The following is a 25,367-nucleotide window of genomic DNA, read 5'->3' as shown; positions in this document are numbered from 1 at the left end:
TGCTTATAGCGGTGCGTAGGCATGATCGCACTGAATTCAAATGCATCACGAGAAAGAGTTCAAGCAGTTGGGATTGACTGAGAGCTATTACTAAATAAGAATCTGTGCCAGTTTTTAATTTTATTCTTCCTCATGTTCCACTTTGGCTCAACACAGGTAAACTGCAACTCAGGCAAAGGGATTTTCTTTTTCTGTTCGGGGCTTTCTGCACGTAATTTTATCTGTGCAGTCCGTATACCCTTTCTCTATATGGATATATGAAGGTTCACGTCATTTTTTTTCTGTTCTAATAAACATTGCCAGCATAATATGTTCATTGAAAGGAAACTATTTTTTGCCCTCGTGCGTATCTGCGCTCTGTGGACTCTTCTCAATGCTGCTGTGTTTAGTCCTGCGTCCTGGGTGTCCTCTCATGTCTATTCCTTGCTAACTACTGCTTAGGATGACTCTCTGGCTTTTCGTTTAATTTTTTTGTTTTACACTACTTTCAAGTCGCCTCTACGACTGGTGTACTTCCTCGCTTTCACATGCCTCCACCTGCACTCAGTCTCTCACTCACAGCTGTACTGTGGTTGGCCGTCCCTAGCAGAGCCTTGACATGTGCGTACGTGTATTCTCATATGGGCCATGTCCCAGCATCCTTTCCTGCATGCAGTGCGGGTAGTGCAGCTGGTACTGGCGGCCGTGCGCCAGCCTCTCATGTCTCTGGGCGTGACCCCGTTCAGTGAACCTCTTCCTGCAGTGTGAGCAGGCGTGGGGTCTCTCCCCCCTGTGCTTAGTCAGGTGTCTGTTGAGGTGGCCCTACTGGGTTAACCCCTTTCCGCAGCAGGTACACAGCTGGGATTTAGCCCCGCCGTCCACACAGTGCTGCACCCTCTGATGAGATCGTCCATGTCTGTGCTGTGCTTAGGGTGCCTTTCAGGGAAGCGCAAAACTCAGACCGCTTTTGTCTAGATAGCTGTATAGCATATGCTTGCGCTTGCTGTGTAATCTCAGCAATTCGTAGTTGTAGTTTTCTATTGAGACACCGCTTTTTCCTGCGATTAGTGAGGCCTTTTCGAGCCTCCCATATATGCAATAGGTGGCGATCTACTTCCGGTGCTTCTATGGTCTGTTGGATGGTTTTTGTGTTGCTTGAGTGGGCATCTTTGATTAGTTGAGTCCACTCTTGAATATTTTTAATGCCTCCTTCTGGCGGCGGGCATTCTGTTAATTTTTTCCATTCCGTGATCTGTACATTTTCCAGACCTCTTCTGATTCTGGCAGTTGGTATAGAGAGACTTCTGATCTTGTGGTCGCTTCCCAAGGATTCCTCTAAATTAGTCCAGGTTGCATAATTAATGTTCTTAATTCAGGTGAGGCCTGGGCAGGTATTTCGGCTAATACTGTTCTGGTGGGAGCGGTAGTATCAGTGACGAGCCCTAAACCTAGCATTTCCACAGCTTCAAGTAGATTTTCACCTTTTTGAGAGTCGCTTATGTAGCCCCAGGAGCTGTCTTGCATTCATGTCTCCCAGAAGCACCAAGGGGTTGTCCTGGGCTATTCTGACAAATTCTGTTAGTATAGGCAGAAAGTCTTCCTTCTTGCGGCTTGAAGGGATGTAGAGATTTAGGATAAAGGTGCTCTGTTTTCCCCTCTTTTGCGGCATAACTTCAACTAGAACATGGTTAATATCTATGAAGGGGAGTTGATGCGAGACTGTGGTAACTGATTTGGCCACTAGAGTAGCTACTCTCGGCGAGTCCGTATGTGCCATTGTATAATATCCACGAAAGTAAGGAGCCACGCGTGTTTCCAGGAGACAGATTATATCTGGGGGTATAGGAGACTCTTGAATGAACATAAGCAAGGAACTGTCCTTATTTTTGAAGGTTCTACAATTCCATTTTCTAAGTGGTTTGGTGCTTGTTTACGGGGGGGGGCATTATTACTGCTGGCAACAGATTCACAATCGCTGACGTCAGCCACGCTTTTGTGTCTTCTGTGGGCTTCAGCCCGGGGGTTGTCAGTTTTGCGCATTTCCTGACTCCCTGCGTTACAACTTGGATTTTAGAGTTGATTCCTTTTATAGCGGAGATTTGCTGCTGCATTTGGAGGGATTTTTGTCATAGCTTGCATCTGTGCCTGGATTTGGGCCATATTTGTTGGAGAGTGGGCTCTTCAAAATTTGTTTCAGGTGGAGGGCATTGAACAGGGGTTTGGGGTGTTGTGTTCTGCGTCTGAGGCTGTATATTGCTAAGGTCTTCAGTTTCCATTCTTGCTGGGGAACCGCATGAAGTGTTTATAACCACAACCATAAACAGTAGTAAAAACTAGAATAGCTCAAATGCCAAACTTGCTGAGTTGCATTGTGAAATCTTGTTTGCAAGAGAGCACAGAGTGCAGTGCGAACTCAGTGAACACCAAATGCTAAACAACAGCGGACAATCCAATGAAAACAGTGCGAGAACAGCATCGTGAGACACGCTTTCAAAACAAGTGTGAAATAACAAAACAGTGAATGTTGAATGTGGTGCAAAATGAATCGTCCTGCCAATCCCCACTCGTCTCGTACTTTTTTGGCGCATGCAGAACTACACCTGTTAATGAAACAAGGCAAGCAGTATCAAGCACCACTTTTAGATCAGAACAACACCGACAACGGGGCAAGGGCCAATACACTAAGATCAGTTTACGAACAAGGAAAACAGTCTATATCAAGCCGCCTATAGTCAGCGGAAACAAATGCACCTTCACTGTGCTTATAGAGGTGCGTAGGCATGATCGCACTGAATTCAAATGCATCACGAGAAAGAGTTCAAGCAGTTGGGATTGACTGAGAGCTATTACTAAATAAGAATCTGTGCCAGTTTTTAATTTTATTCTTCCTCATGTTCCACTTTGGCTCAACACAGGTAAACTGCAACTCAGGCAAAGGGATTTTCTTTTTCTGTTCGGGGCTTTCTGCACGTAATTTTATCTGTGCAGTCCGTATACCCTTTCTCTATATGGATATATGAAGGTTCACGTCATTTTTTTTCTGTTCTAATAAACATTGCCAGCATAATATGTTCATTGAAAAGAAACTATTTTTTGCCCTCGTGCGTATCTGCGCTCTGTGGACTCTTCTCAATGCTGCTGGGTTTAGTCCTGCGTCCTGGGCGTCCTCTCATGTCTATTCCTTGCTAACTACTGCTTAGGATGACTCTCTGGCTTTTCGTTTAATTTTTTTGTTTTACACTACTTTCACGTCGCCTCTACGACTGGTGTACTTCCTCGCTTTCACATGCCTCCACCTGCACTCGGTCTCTCACTCACAGCTGTACTGTGGTTGGCCGTCCCTAGCAGAGCCTTGACATGTGCGTACGTGTATTCTCATATGGGCCATGTCCCAGCATCCTTTCCTGCATGCAGTGCGGGTAGTGCAGCTGGTACTGGCGGCCGTGCGCCAGCCTCTCATGTCCCTGGGCGTGACCCCGTTCAGTGAACCTCTTCCTGCAGTGTGAGTAGGCGTGGGGTCTCTCCCCCCTGTGCTTAGTCAGGTGTCTGTTGAGGTGGCCCTACTGGGTTAACCCCTTTCCGCAGCAGGTACACAGCTGGGATTTAGCCCCGCCGTCCACACAGTGCTGCACCCTCTGATGAGTAGCCAGGTGAGCCACTTCGCTGAAGCGCTGCCCTTTCCCCAGAGTGGCCTAGCTGGTGGAGGTTGAGACTTGCTGAGTGAAGCCCTTCTGGCAGACATGGCAAACGAAGGGACGCTCGCCCGTGTGGGTCTGCTCGTGTCCAGTCACATCCGTTCTTGGTGGAAATGAACGAAATGAGGAGGGCAGAGCACACACTGTGAGCATGTCAGCCCCACTGAAGCCGCAGTTAAGAAAAACGAAGAAGCCCACAGCATGCATATATGCTACCACACGGGGCCATGGATCTGCCTCTCATCAACTCTACTTCGTCCGGAAGGAGAGAAGAAAGAAAGGGAGTATTTCTTGAAAATAGTGCAACACCAAGCTGCTGTAACATTTTCCTGCTGTAACACCCAGCTATTTCCCTCACCTCTTCCTGCCCTTCTTGAATTTAAATATTGAAACACCTTAATTGTTGGTCGCAAGTCGCAGGTGTATCTATATTAACTGTGGGCATTCGTCCCTCTAGGTTTCCTTGCCGCGATGGGTCGTCCCTAGTTTCTGGTTATTTTAACTAACAAGGGAAGGCGTCGCAGCAAAACGAGTGCCACGGACGGTGTGATTGCTGCGCGCGCGCGGGTCATAGAGCCCGATTTTCGGCTTGGGAACCCGACGCGCACTGACTGTTCGGCACGGCGCTCCGCTCGCCGACACCAGGGCTTGCCTCGTGTTGGAAACATTCTCCCGCATCTCGTCCCTTCCGGCCTTGGAGTTTCTTGCTTGCCCTAGCTTGGGCGAACGTTCGCTTGCAACCGTGCTGATGAGTGTGACAAGTTCGATTCCTTCGCGTATGTTGTTGCTAGCTGCCCAATAGATGCCTCTTTGTATCGGCCAGAGTGCTGTTCCTTCCCGCACAGAACGAGGCCCGCCGTGGTCGGTGTGGGCGTGGTTGCACGAGCGATCAAGTTGTAGGGTCCGGGCGGTTTTGAACCATGTCAGCCGCGGTTAATCGGGGCGAACATATTTATCTCCAAATTAAAACTTCACATGAAACCAAAACGGGGGGAGAGTTCAGATCTTGTCTTACATTTTATCACTCAAATAGGGGCAGTGGTCACAGCGGTGCCTTCCTTGTCCTCTGCGGGTGCTTGCGCCGCCTTTGCTTCTCCAAGTGATCTTGCGCGGAAAAGTGGTCACAGCGGTGCCTTCCTTGTCCTCTGCGGGTGCTTGCGCCGCCTTTGCTTCTCCAAGTGATCTTGCGCGGAAAAGAGCTCACCGCGTGCGTCGCATAAGACACATTTCTGTCTGACCTTCGCTGTCTCGGCCATCTCTGGAAGAAAAAGCAGGTAATTTGTGAAGAGCTCGGGCCCAATGTATAATCATATTCGCCCAAGGTTTCTTCTTAGTAACAGTTCGTTTCTTTGTGAACTGACATGAAGGAGAATGGGTTAGCTTAGCTTGATAGCAGTGGACGTGAACGAATCTTTTTGGGACCCTCGTAGCCACTAGCAGCTCAGGCGCAGTTACCTATCTGCTTTTCGCCAAGAGCTATACAAGCCTCGCATAAGGAAACCAAAACGAGGGGAGAGTTCAGATCTTGTTTTACGTTATATCGCTCGAATAGGGGCAGTGGGTGCAGCGGTGCCTTCCCTGTGTCATCTGTGCGTGCTTGCGTCACCTTTGCTTCTCCAAAAGATCTTGCGCAGAAAACAGCTCACTGCATGCGTCGCATAGGAAGACAAATTTCGGCCTGTCCTCGCTGTCTCGGTCTTCTGTGGGAGAAAAGGCAGGTAATTCATGAAGAGCTCGAGCCCAAGGTTTAATCTTAGCAACAGTTCATTTTTGGGTGAAATATGAAGCGGCACTTGGTGAGCATAGCATGATAGCAGTGGACTTGAAAGGGTCTTTTAGGACCTTCATAGCACTAACAGCTCAGGCGCAGCTGCCTATCTGCTTTAGAGCAAGGGGTATACAAGCGTGAAACGGGAAAATTTCACAGGCTAGGTACTTGAGTTTTTTCATCTTGTTGCATTTAATCTGGCTTCTATGGAATCAATGATAAAGACATGTGGCCCAGGTGACAACTGGCTTTACTGACGCACATGCCTAGGGTGAGATTGCATCTCTTCAGTAATTTTGTTCAGGTGTGATAAGATTGCTCTTTGTCACCCTGCACGCAGATTGTGGTACAGTGTTACATTTTTGCACGGGACTTTCAAAGCAATGTCCCAACTGTTCGATATACAGAAGAACGCATTATTTTCTCAATAGTGTTACCTTATTACAAATGATCAGAACCACAAGGGTATAAAGCAGAGCGAAAAAGTACAGGACAGAGGCCTCACCTATGAACACTATTTTTCCGGAAGCAAATATGAGAAGAGTGACGCGGCGGCGTTCCGGGCGGTAGATCAGTCTCGGATAGAAAAAATGCTGCAGCAAAGACGCGGCTATTTCTGTGCACATCCACGACGAGCTGATTGTGAGAAAAAGCTCGAGGCTTAAACTGTAACAAGGTAACCATGTGGGCTAGTTGGTGTGTATCAGACATAACTTCACCAGCGAAAGAACGGGACACCAGGAGAAGAAGACAGGACAACGCTGGACTGACAACTGAAGTTTAATCGAGAAACGTCCTGGGTCACCAAACGACGCATGCGTATCAGGCTCACAAAAACCCCTAAAAGACAAAAAACCTATGTGGCGAATCACCTAGGAGAGGATGCACGCACCATAATTGGCAAACAAAAAACAAACAAAAAGCACAAAAGCACAAAAAACATAATTTGCCTGTCAACCTTGCACTCGTACACTTTTGCTCAGGAATCTAAATTCCTTGTCAGTGAGAAATAAAGACGGTGCACTGACGCATGTGTCACTGCCTTGCAACCTAATATGGTATGCCTCCAGGATTTCCCTCTCCTCCCTGTTTTTTCCTTTTCCGATGACTGACGTTGTTAAAAGCTGGAACGCAGTCTTTGCAACTCCTGCAGTGACGTGGGAGATTATTCTGATCAGATAAATTTCTCAGGGAATTGTTATGTTCTCGTGCCCGGTCATTAACGCATCTACCAGTTTGGCCCGTGTACACTCTACCACATGATAGGGGTAACTTGTAAACAACACGAGTCGAACAAGCAACGAACTTGTTGGCATGCTTCACAGTGCAGCTCTTGGGCTTCCTCCCCTCACTGGCCATCGCGATACGTGAACATAAACCAGACAGCTTACAGGGTGCAGAGAAAACTGCCGTCACGCCGTGCCGTTGTGCCACTTTCTTCAGATTATGCGAAACACCGTGAAGATAGGGCACCACTTCAACTTTCTTCCCCTCCATTCTTTCATTCCCGGAATCACGTTTGTTCTGGTTTTTTATCTTCTGCTGCATCGACTCACCAACTGCAGTCAGCACGTCAGCCAGAAAACCTGCGTCACCAAGGCGGCGGATTTGCTGTGACTGCTGTGACTGACAGCTTCTGCACTTTTTATTTGCTGTATTCGACCAGGGCACTTTTTTTTTTCGCCGCTCAACCATTTTAAATGGACGGCCATACTAGCTCCATTAAAATTTGTCAACACTGAAGTCATTTTTCTACGAGGACATCGCACGCAAAAAAATAATAAAGCGGATGCTGCAAGAAAATTCGGCTTATTAACTCAATGGTCGTGTTATGGAATTACGACGCCATTTCATGAATGCAAAAAATGTTTATTGGAACTTTGGAGTACGTGCAGTCGACCCAGTTCATGTGGCAGCAAAGAACTCCGTTAACTTCATCTGCCGCTTTTTAATAAGCGTCGGCGTTATAAGGCGCTCGTATGTTGACAGGGCTACCAAGGCCTGTTCATGTGACTGCGTGCCTGCGTACGCATGCAATACATCCAGCGCATCCATGACTTGCGTCGGAGTAGGCGTGCTGCTTGCCACATGGGCGTCTTGGTCAGAGCAAAGCCACCTAGACAACTTCAAGGCCTGCGCAAGGCGGCGTGACGTCACGCCAGTGCGATGGGCCTGCAAGTCGGCTTCGCCCATCCGCCACGCCTAGCCTTGTGCCACGAACGCTGGGACTGGCGCAGGCAATTTTTTTAAACCATAATCATTGCGCACAGGCACAGCCAGTGCGCGTTGCACTGATTATGGTTGAAAACAATTGCCACTTTTCATTAATAGCATCCTAGCCAAATCAATATTTTACTTCTACAGAAGAACACTTAGAAGTGGCACAGAAATGACTGGTGCTTCGTGGTTCTTTGCAGTCAAAAACCACTTGTTTTTTAGTTTTGCCAAGCTATAAATGCCGTAGACAATTTTTACAGAGTCCATAAGCACAAGCATACACATAGCTAAACAAAACAGAACCACATAAATACTAGACAACAAAAGAGCAGCATTCCTAAGGCCTTCAATTTTTTTAGTTTCCGCTCATTCTTGGCATGGGACAATTTATCATTTTCTCTGCGGCACAAATTGTTCAGTGGTGTATTCGCTGCAGCACTTATGACAAGCTCCATCACTTCCTTTGCTGTGTGACCAAAATCGCACACATCTAGGTCGTCAATGTCTCCAAGGGCTGAAAATACAAGGGCAACAAGAGCATCCTTCTGCCTAGGAAGGCTAAAAAACTGCGTGGAATATTCTGGGGCCCTGAGCTTGTCCAGTACAATTTCTGTGAAAAGCACAGCGTTCACAACAGTGGCTCGTGGGAACTTGAGTCCTCCTCTCGACATGTTTGCGATCAATGCATTGTCTGCATTATCTAGGTCTACATCTTGCAGGACAAGGTTTTCCCTGCAGGATGTGCATGCTAGTTTCTTTAAAGCTGCATGGGCGCAATAGCCAGCGACATATGTTACCGCTGGCAGCCTCGAAGCTTTTGCCTCAATGTCAGGATCAGCCACGGCAACACAAAATTGATCTTGCAATGAGTGTACATCTACATCTACCTTTGACGCACTTGACTGACTTGAGGCTTGCACCATGTCCAACTCAGGCAAATCTAGAACTTTTTGCAAACGCAACTTGTTCTCCGACTCATATATTTGCCTGATGGACACGTGGTAGTTGGCCCCTGACAGTTGCCGTTACTTGCCAAAGCGATCCTCAAGGCTGTCAGTTTGGAATTTTCCCAAGAGCACATAACTAAAACCAAGCTCTTCCAAACAATACACGGCGAGTTCGTGCAAGGCACGGGTAGTGTGGCTCAAAGCAGAGTGTGTTTCTCGCGTCAGGCGGCCATTGTCATGCTTGAGGCTTGCCCAGTGGTCAAGCCAGTGAACTATTCTGCTCAAGAATTCAAGCTGAGGGCATGAGGATGATGTTATTGGGCCTTGCAACTCATCTCGAAGCCGTTCTCCTTTTTTTGGCGTTTTGACATTTATCACATTCCACCAAGTCAATATGGTGTCAATGTATTTGGACGTTTCCTGTGCATGCAGGAATGAAGCTGTGTTAAGAGCAGCAACAGTCGATAAGTTAAAAATCTTCAGGGCCAGTTTAACATTTTGGCGCTCCATGTTTGACGGGTTCAATGCCTTTAAGGTAAGCGTTGGCGCTACCTGTAAAAGGTCATTTTTCTCGGCTTCGTGAACCTGACACAACACTTTAAAGGGTGCTGTAAGTATCTTTGGTTTTGCATCAGTACTTTTTGGGTCAGGAAAGTACATGCACTTCCCAATGTTGCACTGATTCAGCCAGTTATTCCTAATGCACTTAATCAAGTGAACCGGATCTGTGACGAAAAATAGGGGGCGTGATGGATCAGCAGGATGCTGGTACACAATGCTGAGCCTTGCGGGCTTAGCAAAGAATGACATAGCTTTCCTGTTTATGGAATTGTTGTCTGATAGTGCTACGATTTTAAAACCAGATGCCTCCAGATCAATAATAAGTTTCTGAAGAAAGTCATGCAGCACCCTGGCATCAATTTGTGCAACAGGTAGAATGTGTACAACATCTTTGTTTGAAGAAAGCAGGCTCTGGATCATGAATACATGGGCTGTTTTTGCAGGGCTTGAGGAGTTAACAGCAGCACCTGTCACGAAACCAGCCTTGTAATCAAAATATGCTTGAAGGTGCACTTCGTCTATCATTAAAGTCACTGTCCGTTCATGCTCTTTGTATGTGTTCACAACCCGCTTCGCATAAGAAAGATTCCTGTTGCTCTGTTGCAGGACTTGCATCATATGATGAACAAAGCCTTCTGACTGTGTCAGGGTGGGGCAACTTAAGTTTCATTGAGCTTCTCAAAAATTTGTAAGCGTGAGGTGAAATCGTGAACAAAAGGCTTGCAAAAACTAAAAAATCTGGGGGATATCGGTTAGCATTGTTTAAAACAAGATCTACTTGGCTTTTGAAGAATTTCAGTACCTCGAAATGCCATTCTTGCAACTTGCATGCAGAATGTTCATCACTCACTTCATCCAGTAAAGTTGCTACCAATTGAAGATGACGAATCTTCTCAGAAGGCTCAGTGGAGATATTCCTGTGACTGTCTTCAATCATCTGTAGCACTCTTTTCAAATCTCTTAGATCACAAAGCTTTTCAGGCACAAGCACCTCACCACATTTGCTCAGGCGAGTTTCACCAAAAAACACTTCTACGCGAAGGTCCGATGACACAATCACCGACGAACGGACTGCAGGAGCAGAATCAAGGGTCAGATCCAAGAAAACCTTCCCATCCTTGTTGATAATAGTCCAGAAGTTGGAATTTTGAAGGCTTGGCAAAGCGTCGAGAAAATCGGAGAAACCATTTATCCTGTTTTTGGCCTCCTCTTCAGCTTGAGTCTGCTTCGAAAGCAGTATTGCCTCTTGCATTGAAGCATCTTCCAAGCGTATCCTTTTCTGTTCTGGTGCTTCTCGAACCGACGCTTGTGGTCGAGATAAATATGCGGAGCACTTCGGAAACAAACTTGCAAGTGCAGTTTGATTCACGCGAATGGTTTTCAGCGGAACTTCCACAACTTTTCCAGTTTTGATATCTGTGTAGGCAGTTGTTTTCAAGTAGTCCGTTGGCAAAAAATGCTTTTCACAGAGCTGAAATAAAATAATACAATCAAATGAGCATGTAACTGGACAAGAGATGGCATTAACGAACGCGCCGACAAGCTCAGAGAGACCCTTTGTCTCTGCTGCGGAAGCAATAAAGATCGTCAACACGTGCGTTATGATGGTACCGTGCGTAACCGAAATCATGCATTAGCAACCGTCAGCGGATAAACCGCACGACGAAAGCTTTTCGTCTCAGAACACCATATAACAACACAAAAAGCAATGCTTACCACTGTGTACTTTGTTGGCAAGAAGTCTCCCCGCGGGACAGCTGTGGTCCATGCTGCCCGCATCGTCGGGTCAGTAGGAAACCTGTGCATTCGGACACTTGGGCCGCCGTCATAATTTGACTTGCAGTTGGGTGCACAGCATGAGCCAGGCATTCTTGCATTCGAACGGGTGAAGAGTAGCACACAAACAACCAGCAGCAACTTCGTAAGCTTGACTTACGATCGCTTACGACGCGCCATGCTTACCGATGCTGTGATGCTGTCAAAAACATGGTAAAAACGTGGTTCTCGCCGCCTGCTGCCTGAATAAGTGTTGCCAGCAACTGACACAACTTCGCTCAAACCAGCGGGCGGCCCAAATATTAGGATTATATATACATATATGATTCGCTGTATACTCCAATATTATTGTCAGTTAAAGGTTTATGTGTTTTGATTTGTATTCATAATTACAAAACTGTCTAAAATTGAACGGGAAACATAAAGACTGCGTTCCTATGCACAACCCTGCAATATTTTTTTTGCGAGCCGTAGAGTCACGCTCAGCCAAGCCAAGCCAAGAAGGATAAGCATGTTTGCGGCACAGGCGCGCACCGCCGGCTGGGCTTCTCCCATCTGACACAGCCATCCTCGATCGTGACGTAGTGGTCAAAGAGAGGAGGTCGCTCGGGGGCCTTCTCCCTCTTCTAGGTGGCTTTGGTCAGAGTCGTCGTCCTCCATTCCCGTGTCGGTGACACTCTGAATTATTGTCTCATCATCCAGCTCTTCGGTTGTAAGAGCAGAAGCGTCGCTGAAAACAAAGTCCTCAAGCGTCACGTCGCTGGGAGCACCACCCTGATCGCAGAGCTGCTGCCACGAGTCACCGACGTCTGCGGTGGATGGCATGCGTTCGTCGTCGTCATTCGCTTCGCAATGCAGTTCTTGGTTTGAGTGCATGCTTTCTTTGAAGCCCGCCTTTTTAAAGCAGTTAGTTATAATCTCGCTGCTCGTCGACTCCCATGACCGCGATAGCTTCTCCAGGGCCAATGAACCTGTCGATTTTGGTCTCTCTTTTGAGCTCTATGTTGAGCAGCAGCCTTTCAATGACCCGCTTGCGGTACGAGCACTTGACGCTGTTAATAATACCCCGGTCCAGTGGTTGTATCAGGGAGGTGCAATTTGCGGGAAAATATTCCAGCTGAACGTTAGTGAGCGCACAGTCTTGAATATGATGCGCGGAGAAATTGTCCACAAGTAGGCAGATGCTTCTTCCTGCTTGCGCATTTCAGCATCGAAGTCCTTGAGCCATTTAGTGAACAAATGCTGTGTCATCCACGCCTTCGTGTTTGACGTGTATTTCACCGGCATTGTTTTCATGCCGCTAAAGCAGCGCGGCTTCTCACTTGTTCCAATTACGAATGGCACGCGTTTATCACTGCCATTCATGTTGGCACAGAAAAGAAAAGTCAAACGCTGCTTACTGTGTTTGCCACCATGGCACTTTTCATTTCGCAGAGGCAGTGTTTTTTTTGGCAACAGCCGATAGAAAAATGCCGTCTCGTCGGCATTGTAAATGTCGGCGAAGTCGAAACGTGCCAATATGCCCGGGACATGATCACGCAGCCAGTTGGCTGCTCTAATCTCGTTCACGTCTGCCGACTCGCCGCTGGCCACCTTTCCAACAATGCTGTGCCTCTCATTAAATCGTTGCAGCCACCCGCTGCTGGCCTTGAAGTTGTCGCAACCAAGAATGCAAGCGAAGTTCAGGTCCTTCTGTCTTAGAATGGCCCCGCTCAATGGCATGTTTTTGGCACGCATATCCAAAAACCATTTGAAGAGGGCTTTTCTACGTCGACGTAGCTTGCCTCCTTTAATCTTTTCCGCTGCAGGCCCGAGCCACCTGCACTAGCAGCAGTCATAATGCTGTCTTTCAATTTCAAAATCATTGACAGTGAACTCTGCGAAAGTCCATACCTTTTGGCAACAGTCTTCTTCTTTTCACCATTCATTACTTCAGTGATGATGTTGGCTTTCACGTCCATAGACAAAACTTTTCTCTTGCGAGGAGCGCCCATTTTGGACAGAAAACGCACTGCACAATGAACGGAGCCAAGTCGAAGAAATGCTGCTCCTGTTCGTAGGCTTCAACAAAGCGAGCTCGCTCAACAATAGAGTGACTCGCTTTGGCAGCAAAAAAACGCACTGCACGATGAACGGAGCCAAGTCGAAGAAACGCTGCTGCTGTTTGTAGGCTTCAGCAAAGCTAGCTCGTTCAACAACAGAGTGACTCGCTTTGGCAGCAAAAAAAAACGCACTGCACGATGAACGGAGCCAAGTCGAAGAAACGCTGCTGCTGTTTGTAGGCTTTAGCAAAGCGAGCTCGCTCAACAACAGAGTGACTCGCTTTGGCAGCCTCCTTAGGCCTCATGCACGCGTATTTCCGGTTTGCGCTTTCACGTTCCGAGTCTCCGACTGGCCAGTGGCGCCATGTCGTGACGCGTCCTGAAACGTCCGTGCCGCGGGTTTTGCATGCGCACGACAGATGGCGCGGCGGTTCGTTCCTATCATCATCATGTTTTGCTCGAAGATTCCCAGACTGCCGGCAAAATTGGCGCGTAAAAGGGCAAATACAAAATGCGTTTTGTCTCGGCTGAGGTTTTAGCTCTCAACCGATTGTCAAGGTCGCTCCTGGCACATGCATGCGATGCGGAGACTTCGTTACATCGAAAGCACGGCACAATATTACTTCGTTAAATTGCGAAAAAAAATACATGGTTTTCAATGGGGAAGTGATTGGGCAATGAAAAAAATGCGTTACATTCCGAATTTCGTTACATTTAGGTTCGTTACATCGAGGTTCGACTGTATATCGAACTCAAAGCAAATCGCAAATGATATATGATAATTCGATACATAAAAGCGACAATAAGCATGTTTATCTGTAACCTACAAGCAACATGTGCACATCTGGTGTCCACAGTGCACATTCGGTTCGAGCTCGAATACAAATGACTTCCCTAAACTCACTCGGTGGCGAAAGTCATTAGAACCTAACCACATAATATGGTCCTGTGTATGAGACGGTTACTGAGGTTAGATGGCAGTGCCATTTGATTCAAAAGAGAGATAAAATTGCCTAGTGTGAGGGCATAAGTAATATAATGAGATTTAAGCGTTATTCTGCAAGTCCCCAACATCACATAGTATAAGTTTAAAAGTTATCAACTCTTTGTACGTGCTCTTCATCGGAAAGTTCACTACAGTAGTACATCAAAAAATAGCTCAGAGGAGCATGTCTAAAGGTTGATGAACACGTTTATTAGGGGGAAAAAACACAATAGAGTCACACACATAGCACATTTTTCGTTAAAGTAAATAAAGTTTCTTAAATTCGACAGTGCATGTTTCATTGCAACTTGCAACAATCATGACATGGAACATGAAGGAGATTACCAAGGCAATTATGCGTACAGGTTGAACACTGAGCACACAAAAAATTAGCTGATGAAACAAAGAGTTTGACGAAAACTTGTCTGGTCGGGGTGAATCACAAAACTTGACATTCCGGCCAGAAACTTCACATAGAGGACACCATTGATTTTACCACGCGACGGGCCACACCAAGTGCGTTGGAATTGAGCTGCCGTGACACTCCTCATGATAGTGTGGGCTCACAACTCGCAATCTCAACCAATGCGACATGTCTGCAGAATTGGGTAAATGTCCTTGAAAGCTTCAATAACTTTTTCTCTGTTTTGCTGCCTGCATGAAAAACAAGGTTTAGTCAGCAGTGATCACCTTGCGGCCTGCAATTATATTCAGCGGTGCTGGCAAGTGGGCACGCAATGCAATGCAATATTTTGTTATAGCCGCTATGTCGTTATGTGCTCTCTCGCTAAAACTTGTGTGTCACAAAAATCGCCTAAAACAATGAGGAGACTATCCTGCGGCTTTCTAAACTGTACTTGCTGCCATATAATGAAAGCTTCCACAAAATGATATAAGCACCCTTACTTGCCCGTCTTGAAAATGTGCTCCACGAAAAACACGCCCAATAACGTCACTACACTTGAATTCAGGTATATCAAACTTAAAGCAGATCGCGAAACAGTTTGATATATGATAATTCGATGCATAAAAGCGGCAATAAACATGTGTATCTGTAAACTACAAGCAACAATACACTGCACAAAGCTAGTGAGGCATTTCTTAGTGATGTGCGGCCCACCAGCATGCGGGAAGTTCACCGCTCCCTAGGCGTTGCTCGGCCTAACCTGCTGCACATCGAAGTCGCAGCATACGGTGCTTTGCAACACGCCATTGCCTGTCAGAGGTTGTCTGACCCTCTTAGCAGTAAACTATAAACAGAATATTTTAATCACAAGAATGGTACAGTTTGTTCCAGCAACACCTCCAGGAGACCGAAGCTCAGCAGGCAAGGGCAGCCGCTAAGCATTCTTAGGTTGTCTTAACTGCATGAAAGCGAGGTGATAGAAGAGGTCTATTAGGAGAAACACCACTTGCCACAAGTTCCATAAACGCGCAAAACACTGGTACATTTTTGCACGGGACTTTCAAAGCAATGTCCCAACTGTTCGATATACAGAAGAACGCATTATTTTCTCAATAGTGTTACCTTATTACAAATGATCAGAACCACAAGGGTATAAAGCAGAGCTAAAAAGTACAGGACAGAGGCCTCACCTATGAACACTATTTTTCCAGAAGCAAATATGAGAAGAGTGACGCGGTGGCGCTCCGGGCGGTAGATCAGTCTCGGATAGAAAAAATGCTGCGGCAAAGACGCGGCTATTTCTGTGCGCATCCACGACGAGCTGATTGTGAGAAAAAGCTCGAGGCTTACGCGCGGCTTTACGTGGCCAAACATCTTGAAAAAGTTCCAGTGCTTGCCTGTATTTGTTGCCCAGATTTTCTTTGTCTTGTTAGCCTTCAGTGGGTTGTCAATGCATGAGCGCGGATGGCTTCCTCCATGGCCGCATAAACTTTGGTGTTCCGCTTTGTGCGACGAAAGTCGCAGAGGTGGTCTTGCCACACTCTTATGAGCACGAATGTCTCGAACTCTGACCACTGAGCTCGGTTTCTGCCATCTGTTTCAGCCGTTGTGCATCCACAATTAAAACAAAATCGAAAATTTTGCGGACAGCTGCTGGGCTGTCGCGGACTGGTACCGCGTCTCCGACTTGACGGGGAACGCTATTGCGTGCAGGTTCGAACAAAGAGATCAAACGAAACTAAGCCGTATTTTTAATTTAAAGGAAAGGGGGGGGCGAATAAGAAATGCACAGGCCAACAAGAAAAACACACTCAACAGGTGTACAACACTACAGAATAAAGAAAAGAGTTCACCAAGTACTGAGCATCCCAGGTACAGCGGGGGTGCCTTGCAGACAGGGCAGACGCGGGTGGTTGTAGTGCGACGCGTCGCTGGCGCTGCTTTGAAGGAAGGAATTCAGGCTGTATTGGGAGCAGAGAGGAACACAGGGCGATGCCGGTGGTCTGTCGTCAAGAGCCCGAAGAGCTTGGCAGCAGCAGAAAGAACGAGCGTATCCAGGTCTCGCGACGGCATCATGAAACGCCGGAGGCTTAAGGCTATCCAAGAGTGCCTTACAGAAACACGGATCCTCAGTCCATCGGCTGGCACCTCCACACTTGTAGAGAATGCAGTAGGCTTGCGTCGGTGGTCCAAGGGAGGTCATGGCAGCACGGACCCAACGTCTGACGGCTGCCACCTCCACTCTTGAATGACCCGAGCTCCACTGTGCTGCATTCCTTTACACCTCGTTTTTCTCGCACGTCAGCTCTTCGTTTCTCGTGCATGCCACGCTCTTTGTCGCCGTCGCCTCGTGCAGACCCTTCTTACGCAGAATGCTGGGCTGGCATGCGCAGTGCTCCACTCTCCGATGCACCACTGTCGGCGCAATGCATTCGCAGTTGTGTTGTGCACCTCACATATGCCACCCCTTCGAAAGTTTTTCCATATAGAAAAAACTGCACACAACACTAATGTTCACATGGTACACGCCGTTAAATTCACTCTAAGGACTTCACACAGTGACACATGGAGGCACACAGTGATGCACACAGAAAGAACATTGGGTAAAACGTTATACATCTGGCAGAAGGGAAATTAAAAACCGTACAAAACATCAGGCACAAACTTTAAACATGTCTGCATCATAAAGATGAAAAATCACACACTGAACAACTCATAACCGAAAAACGCAGAGACATAAACAACTCATAGACACTCTTAACCTACATTTCCACAGGTAGCCATTGCAAACACTCCAGAGAGCATAACCATACATTGGGCATTACCCTCCGGTAATTTACAAACAACTCATGCAGTCAGCACCTATGTTTTCGGACCTGTCACCTTCGAGTATGACAGAAGATGATGGCTCTACGGTCTCTTGGGACGCATCCTCTTCGTACCATTTGAGCATATGATTTGTTTAGTTTGACCCAAGTCGATCCAATAATCCACGTCGTCATTCTTGCCATCAACCACGAATGGACCTTTCCATTGCATCAGGAGTTTATTGTGGCTACTCGGCAAAAGTATGAGGGCACGATCTCTAACCTTTAACTGCCGCTTCTTGCTGTTCCTCTCATAGTATCTCTTCTGAGACTGTTGGGCACGCAAGAAATTTTGATGTGCCGCTCTCACAGTTTGCTCGAGACGTTCTCTTAGATCGAGAATGTAACCATATGACGTCTTCGTGTCTTCTCTCAGCTCTTCCCTTGTGCAGAGCTCTCTGGCGACAGCTGTCCTCGCACATGTCATCCAAATATCAGCTCAAATGGAGAAAACCACAGACTCGCCTGCGGTACCTTTCTGTATGCAAACAGAAGCAGAGCTATATAATGATCATATGTTTTTGGCTGCTCCTGACTGAGCTACTGCAACATCTGCTTTAGTGTGCTGTTAAATTTCTCCGCCATCCCATTGCACATTGGCCAAGAGATCATTTAGCTCTCATCATTTTGGAAGGGAAACAGGAGCCCTGGTCACAAAGGATCGCTCTCGGAAAACCTATTTGCGAAAAAATCACCAAACCATCTGCCACTGTCGCTGAATCTATCTTTGGCAGAGCCATGGTGTCAGGATACCGCGTGGCAAAATCGACAAGAGTGAGAATATATTCTCTTTCACCAATGTTGGCGACAGCGGACCGAGAATATCAACAGCGACCCGATCAAATGGAGTTTCGATAAGAGCCATGCGTCCCAACAGAGCTTTCCCTACTTTGCCTTTCGGGCACATCCTTTGACAGGAGTCGCACGACCTCACATACCTCTTAATCTTGTGCTCTCCTGGCCAGTAGAATTCGTCCAGAACTCGATCTGTGGTCTTCATAATGCCCTGATGCCCCGTCAACGGGCTATCGTGGGAAGTCTTAACACCTGGCCCCCGCAGGGGGGCGCCTGCAGTTTGCAGGCGTCGCGACGGTGAGTGGCGACACCGCGGGTTCCCGAGCATCCGCAGGGACATCTCCGCAAGGGGATGATGGTGAACTGTGCATCACCACGGACCCGAGCACCCGCGCCTCGCCGTGCGTGGCATCGCCGTGTCCGGGGAAAAGGGGATCCTGGTGGTTGAGCCGATGCCGAGCGTTTGGACCCTTAAGGCCCCTTGGCGGAAGCAACACACCACTTTGGCCCCAGCTTCCTGCAGACGGCACCTCCGGCCTGACCCGACCGGGGGGAATCGGCAGTCGCCTTTTCCTATCCTCCTCTTCATCTTTAACTTTCCTATCTCTGTCTCACAACTCTCCTGTATCCTACTCACTTCTTGGTTTTTCCTTTTTTCCTGGCGGCGAGGGTTAACCTTGTGTGACCAACTACCCTGAGTTGCGTCATATTTGGTTATAGTTGAGGTGTACAGCTGGCGTGGGCAGGACTTGCTATCAAGTTCCTGTCCCGTCCCCTTGTTGGACTCCGTGGTGGGTGGCTGGCACCATGACCGAAAAACAAAGTTTTTTTATGGCTCCCCAACTTTCAAAACCCGATCGCTCTCTCAAAAGAGGGCGGAACGAGGCAGACAACTTCTTTCAAAAAAGAAAAGTAACTTTCCCCAATTATCATGTGATCCACAGTGAACAACAAGATAAACAGGCAAGAATAATATCCCCCTTCCTTGTGTCAAAGTGCTTGACTGAAACCCTTGGCATTGGCTATAAGCTGTCAAAAATGGCCAGCGGCGACTTATTGCTCGAACTGTGTGACAATGTCCAACATTCTAAGCTCTCCAACCTAACGTCCATAGGGGAAATCCCGGTCTCCGTGACTCCTCATCGCTCACTAAACACTGTCCGAGGCGTAATATCGGAAAATGATTTTCTTCACATAACTGAAAAAGAAATGCTCGAAGGGCTCATCGACCAAGACGTCATAGATGTCCACCGAATCAAAATCCGGAAGGACAACAAGGAAATAGACACAAAACACATGATCCTGACGTTCAACACCAGCACCCTGCCCGACACAATCGACGTGGGATATTTGAAAATCAATGTACGACCATACATACCAAACCCTCGCAGGTGTTTCAACTGCCAAAGGTTCGGCCACGGCTCACAGAGCTGCCGCGGTCGTAAAACTTGCGCAAAATGTGCCTCTAAGGATCACCAGTCTGATGTATGTGACGCAGCCCTGTGCTGTCCAAACTTTGAAGGAGAACATGCTGCATACTCCAGGGCGTGTCCGTCCTGGAAGAAAGAAAAAGAAATTATCACCATAGGACCAAAGAAAACATTTCTTTTAAAGAAGCGAGAAGGCGTTTTGCGCTTACAAACACATTCTCCTTCACAGCAAAACAAAACTTCGCCGATGTGGTGCGCAGGGGCGTAGCACCGCACAGCACTCCGGCACCTGCCAAGGCCGCTCCCACCGAGCCTATGGCAGGGTCAGCGAAAGCTGCCCTGTCACTGCCAAAGCAGGGACCGCCGGTCCATGGGTCGGCATCCCGCAGGACCTCCCCCCGTCGGGAGAGGCCTGAAACTAACACAACCGCGGCTGCGCGGTCCTCCAGCACCTCTGTTGAGGTGATGGATACAACACCCACTCCGCCTCCATTACAGCGGCGGAACAGCTCTCTTGAGCGAAAAAAAGACAGGCCCCTCATAACGGGTTCACCTCATAAGTAAATCTCCTTTCATTTTCTTTTAAAAACACAAGCATGGCTTTTTTAATTCAATGGAATTGTAGAGGACATATGCGGAAATATAGTGACATAACACATATATTAGGGTCAATGTTACCCATAGTTTTATGTCTTCAGGAGACCAATCTTGGTCCACAACATGTCCATATCCTGAAACATTATCAAACTTTTAGACGCGATCGCGAGCAGGCAAATCGACTCTCAGGAGGCGTCGCAATTGTCGTCCAAAGCGGCGTCCCTGCTCGAGAAATAAAGCTCAATACAAAACTAGAGGCAGTTGCAGTCAGCATCGTCAGCTATAAAACACTAACAATCTGTTCCGTATACATTCCTCCACATTTTACATTAACAGTCCATGATCTAGAAGAATTGATAGATGAACTTCCAGAGCCATATCTGGTAGTTGGGGATTTTAACGCTCACTCCCCTTTTTGGGGAAGCGAGCGCTGCGACTCTAGGGGGCAAACAATCGAAGATTTTATCCTCTCAAATAACATCTGTCTTTTAAATACAGGAAAAGCAACTTATTGTTGCCCAAGCTCGGCAAAAATGAGCTTTCTCGATTTAGCTTTCGCATCACCATCGCTTTTTACAGATTTTAAATGGGATGTTTTAAATGACCCTCTGGGAAGTGATCACCTACCTATTATCATCAGCCTCTCATCGTCTACTGCAGTCATCCCCACAAGACCACGGCGCTGGAAACTTCACCTCGCCGACTGGTCACTTTTTACAGCAAGTGGCACACTAGAAAAAGAATTTTGTGAAGATCTCAGCATAGACGAAATTAATGGAAAATTTACTACATGCATAATATCGGCCGCTACACTAGCCATACCACAAACAACAGGACTCGTACACAAAAAACAAAGTATGGTGGACACAAGAATGCACATTGGCAAAAAAACAACAAAATAAAGCTTTTGGCTCTCTGCGTCGGTATCCCACAGCGGAGAACTTGATTGCCTTTAAGAGGGCCAAGGCCAGAGCGCGATTCGTTCGGAGAAATGCCGAGAAATCCTCGTGGCAGAAATATGTGTCCTCTATAAACAGCTCAATAACCTCAAAAAAAATGTGGGAAAAAGTTTGAAGATTCAGTAGTGACCATACCCCTTTCACACTTCCTCTGTTGACTACACCCGGGACACAAACATCATTAGAAGAACAGGCCAACATACTAGGTGAGCATTTTGCTGAAGTTTCCAGTTCGTCCAATTACACAAACACGTTCCAGAAGTACAAAGCAATAGCAGAAAAACAAAAACTTCCATTTGCAGCAGGTATGCACGAGGACTACAATCAACCCATCACACTTCAGGAATTGATCAGGGCATTATCTTGTGGTAAAAAGACAGCAACAGGCCCAGATAATGTGCATTACGCTATGCTCGCCCATCTCTCTGAGGCTGCCATGCAGGCATTGTTGAACTTCTTTAACAAAATATGGACAACTGGGAATATACCTGAGGAGTGGAAGAAAGCAATAATAGTACCTTTTCTGAAACCCGGAAAACAACCAACAAGTCCTAACAATTACAGACCGATAGCCCTCACCAGCTGCATCGCTAAATCTTTCGAAAGCATAGTAAACATTAGACTGACCTTCACACTTGAATCTCGTCGACTCTTAGATTTACATCAATGTGGATTTAAGAAAGCATGCTCGACCACTGATCACCTTGTCCGCCTAGAAAACACCATCCGAGAGGCGTTCATCCACAAACAGCACTGTATCGGTGTCTTCTTCGATTTGGAGAAGGCATATGATACCGCGTGGAAGTTCGGCATCCTCCATGACCTAGCAGATCTAGGGATCCGCGGCAGGATGCTGAACTGCTTGAACGACTTCCTGACTAACCGCACATTCAGAGTCCGTCTGGGAGCAACTCTATCAACGACATTCGCCCAAGAGAATGGCGTACCCCAGGGATGCATTTTAAGTACGACACTCTTTATAGTAAAAATGAATTCCTTGGCCAAAGTAATACCTAAGTCCGTAATGTATTCAGTTTATGTAGATGACATACAGATAGCATACACTTCTTCCAACATACTGTCCTGCGAGAGACAAATACAAATCACACTAAATAAACTGGCTGCTTGGGCAGAGAAAAATGGATTCAAGTTCGCCCCTCAAAAAACAGTAGCTGTTTTATTCTCATTACGACGAGGCCTACAGGTCGATCCCAATCTGTGCTTGAATCAAACCACACTGCCAGTCAAACAGGAACATAAATTTTTAGGCGTCACTTTTGACAAGAAACTTACATTTCTGTCACACATTAACAACCTGAAAAAGAAAGCATCCCAAGCCCTCAATGTATTAAAGGTACTCTCGCGAAAACGGTGGGGGTCCGATAGAGCATGCCTATTGCAAATATATCGCTCTTTGGTGCGCTCCAAGCTGGACTACGGGTGTGTGGTATATGGTTCGGCAAGAGCATCCTACTTGAAACGACTGGACCCTGTTCATAATCTTGGTTTGCGCCTATCAACTGGAGCTTATAGAACATCCCCGGTAAAGAGTCTTTACGTTGAAGCTAATGAGCCCACACTAGAGGATAGAAGAGTCACACTAACATGCACGTACATCCTAAAAACCCGTTCTCTCCCTAAACATCTCTGCTATCCCATTGTTACCAAGTGCCCATCTAGGAGATTATTTAACAATAAACCACAATCCATCCGGCCACTAATAATGCGCTTTGAAGATAAATGTGAAGAGTTGGGAGTACTGGATGCCCTGCCGAATATTGCACAAAGACATGAATATCTACCACCATGGTACAGCCTTCCTTCAGTGTGTGACTTCACATTGACACACTTAAACAAAGAGAAAATACCACACGAGCACATACTGCAAGAGTTCTTTGCACTACAAGAAAAATATGACACTTACACCGAATTTTACACTGATGGCTCAAAAACAGAAAGTCATGTCGGAAGTGCAGTAATTCAAGGAACAAATGAAAAAATGATACCATTGCCACAGTATGCATCGGTATTTACTGCGGAGTGTTATGCCATCTTTGTAGCTGTAGAACAAATAGTAAAATAAAACATAAAAAATAGCATCATTTACACCGATTCACTCAGTATGCTAAAAGCGCTGCATTCTACAAACGCTGCTGAACCCATAATAGGAAAAATCATACATAACATAGTTAAAATTACAAAGCAAAAACATAACATTATATTCTGCTGGGTCCCTAGCCATGTTGGAATTTTAGGTAATGAGAGAGCAGATGCTTGCGCAGCACAAGCTAGAATTGGCCATATAAAACAAGTTAACATACCACAGAGGGATTTTTCTAAATTACTGCACAGTAAACTCAGGAATAAGTGGCAGATTGCATGGGACGAACAAACAAACAACAAACTACATTCTATAAAACCTGTTTTGGGAGAATGGAGATCATGTACACATCAGGAGCGTTTCATAGAAGTTATTTTGTGTCGACTACGCATTGGACACACACACCTTACTCACAACTTCTTACTGACAAAAAAAGGCAAACCTCTCTGCGAAATGTGTGGCGATGAACTCACGGTAAACCACATTTTAATTGTATGCAAAAAACTGGAACAACTGAGGAAAAAATATTTCACAACATTGTACAATGAATACATCCCACTACACCCCATGTTACTTTTAGGAGATCAAGCACTGGTTGATTTTTCTAGCATTTTTAAATTTCTCAGAGAAGCCAATGTTTTATACAAACTTTAGATATAAAAAGCGCAACCTTTAACAAAAGCTCTAACCGTGTGTTTGGCGCATCATAGCCTAAGTTGCTTTTGCGCCATTAAAATCAATATAACTAACTTAACACCTGGGGTCGGCAAGACCTGGGGAGTACTACCTGTCGAACCTCTCTGCCAGAGGCGAGATGGTAGATGTGGCACAGCAAACCCTTTTCAACAGAATACGAGTACGAAGTGCCATGCTTGCCATGAAACACCTTTCCTTCTTTCACCCAACACGCCCTCAATGACTCATTGTCTCTTTGCTCTGCTTCTAACATTTCTTTGGTGAACTTCATGGACCAACGCTTAAAGCAGTACTTTCCCTCCTTCGTCCGGAAACTTCCTTTCCAGCCAACACCACTTTTGGGCCCTTGCCAACACCATTTTCACTGGCAAACTCGTCATTGACTATGTCAGGACATAATTTAGCAATGCCCTTCGATTTCTTCCAATTAATATATGGGTTGGACGGCTCACAGGCCTCTGGTATATTTCCAATTATGACATCGTACAATGGTGTCTCCATGCATTTTACCAGGGCCGTGCCAGTGAAATAATATGTTTGATCATAAAAGGTTGTGGCCAATTACTACACCAGGGTGGCCAAATCCTGCTCTGGTGAGTGTGCGTTGTCGGTTCGGGTCACCGGGATCAGGCCGCACTCCACGCCCCCTAATATATATATATATATATATATATATATATATATATATATATATATATAACAAGAATAGAACTGCAGCACATCTCATATCTACCTCCACTTCATGTCCTCCAGCAACTGCTTTCTCTAGTGGCACAGCAGCCATATTCCCTAACATGAAAAGCCACGCAATGTGCAGTGTGTATTATGTACACAGCTGAAAATTGCAAGAATGGTAGCCAAGAACATGTGCAATGTTTTGTATATTATATTTTTTCGTATCGATTTCTGGCTCTGTGCAGCAGATTATTTTTGTTTTGCTTGTATACTTTTTGTATGTGTGTGTTACTAGCATATTTACTGTAAAAACTCACACATAATACAATGTTCTTTTTTTCCGGATTTTAGCATCTCAAATTTCCAACTCACATTATACTGTATTTACTCGAATGTAACGCGACCACGATTGTAATGCAAGGGTTGACTTTTCGGGTGTGAACAGGGGAAAAAAATACGACTGTAACGTGAGGGTAGACTTCGGGCGTGCGACAGAAAAACCGAAAGAACCCGGATGTGACGCGAGGAACCGACATCGCACAGTTCTGAGGGTCAAAGACAACTTTATTGAAATACAAGTCAAACAGGCATTCCTATACACCCCCATCCTCACGGCAGGAAACATGCGACAACTGTCACAGCGACTACAGCGTGGACTGCAGCTACGAAAATAACAAACATGGCCGCCTGACTGTTTGGCTGGTAGCAAGAGTAGTATTTTATTTTTGCGAAGTTATTTAGAATATATCACACGAATAAAGAAATTGCTACAAAGTTACACGAGAAAAATATTATTTAGAAGTTTCAGACACTTGTAATTTTGAGTGGATATCCTCACCGAGTCTTTGGTTCGAGATAACACATTTGCTCG

The 25,367-nt window shown here is 46.3% G+C and overlaps 1 protein-coding gene and 1 long non-coding RNA gene across 5 annotated transcripts in view; one reads left to right on the top strand and one right to left on the bottom strand.

The window, feature by feature from the left end:
* The window catches only part of LOC144109645 (uncharacterized), a 255,642-nt gene that overhangs the window by 108,225 nt on the left and 122,050 nt on the right, over positions 1–25,367 (top strand). The gene's annotated exons all lie outside the window — the stretch shown is intronic.
* LOC144109623 (uncharacterized) lies at positions 6,207–13,086 on the bottom strand. Its single transcript, XM_077642445.1, has 2 exons — positions 10,884–13,086; positions 6,207–10,638 (listed from the first exon to the last, which is right to left on the bottom strand). The coding sequence occupies exons 1-2, from the start codon at positions 11,034–11,036 to the stop codon at positions 9,709–9,711; spliced, it is 1,083 nt and encodes a 360-aa protein (XP_077498571.1). The 5' UTR covers positions 11,037–13,086; the 3' UTR covers positions 6,207–9,708.

This window comes from Amblyomma americanum, chromosome 1, assembly GCF_052857255.1.
Source record: "Amblyomma americanum isolate KBUSLIRL-KWMA chromosome 1, ASM5285725v1, whole genome shotgun sequence".
NCBI lineage: Eukaryota > Metazoa > Arthropoda > Arachnida > Ixodida > Ixodidae > Amblyomma > Amblyomma americanum.
This window is presented reverse-complemented; position numbering and strand designations above follow the sequence as displayed.

Coding starts and splice junctions, on each gene's coding strand:
- LOC144109623 (XM_077642445.1), bottom strand. CDS start 11,036: ATGCCTGGCTCATGCTGTGCACCCAACTGCAAGTCAAATTATGACGGC. Junction 10,639..10,883: donor TGCCAACAAAGTACACAGTG/GTAAGCATTGCT, acceptor ATTTTATTTCAG/CTCTGTGAAAAGCATTTTTT.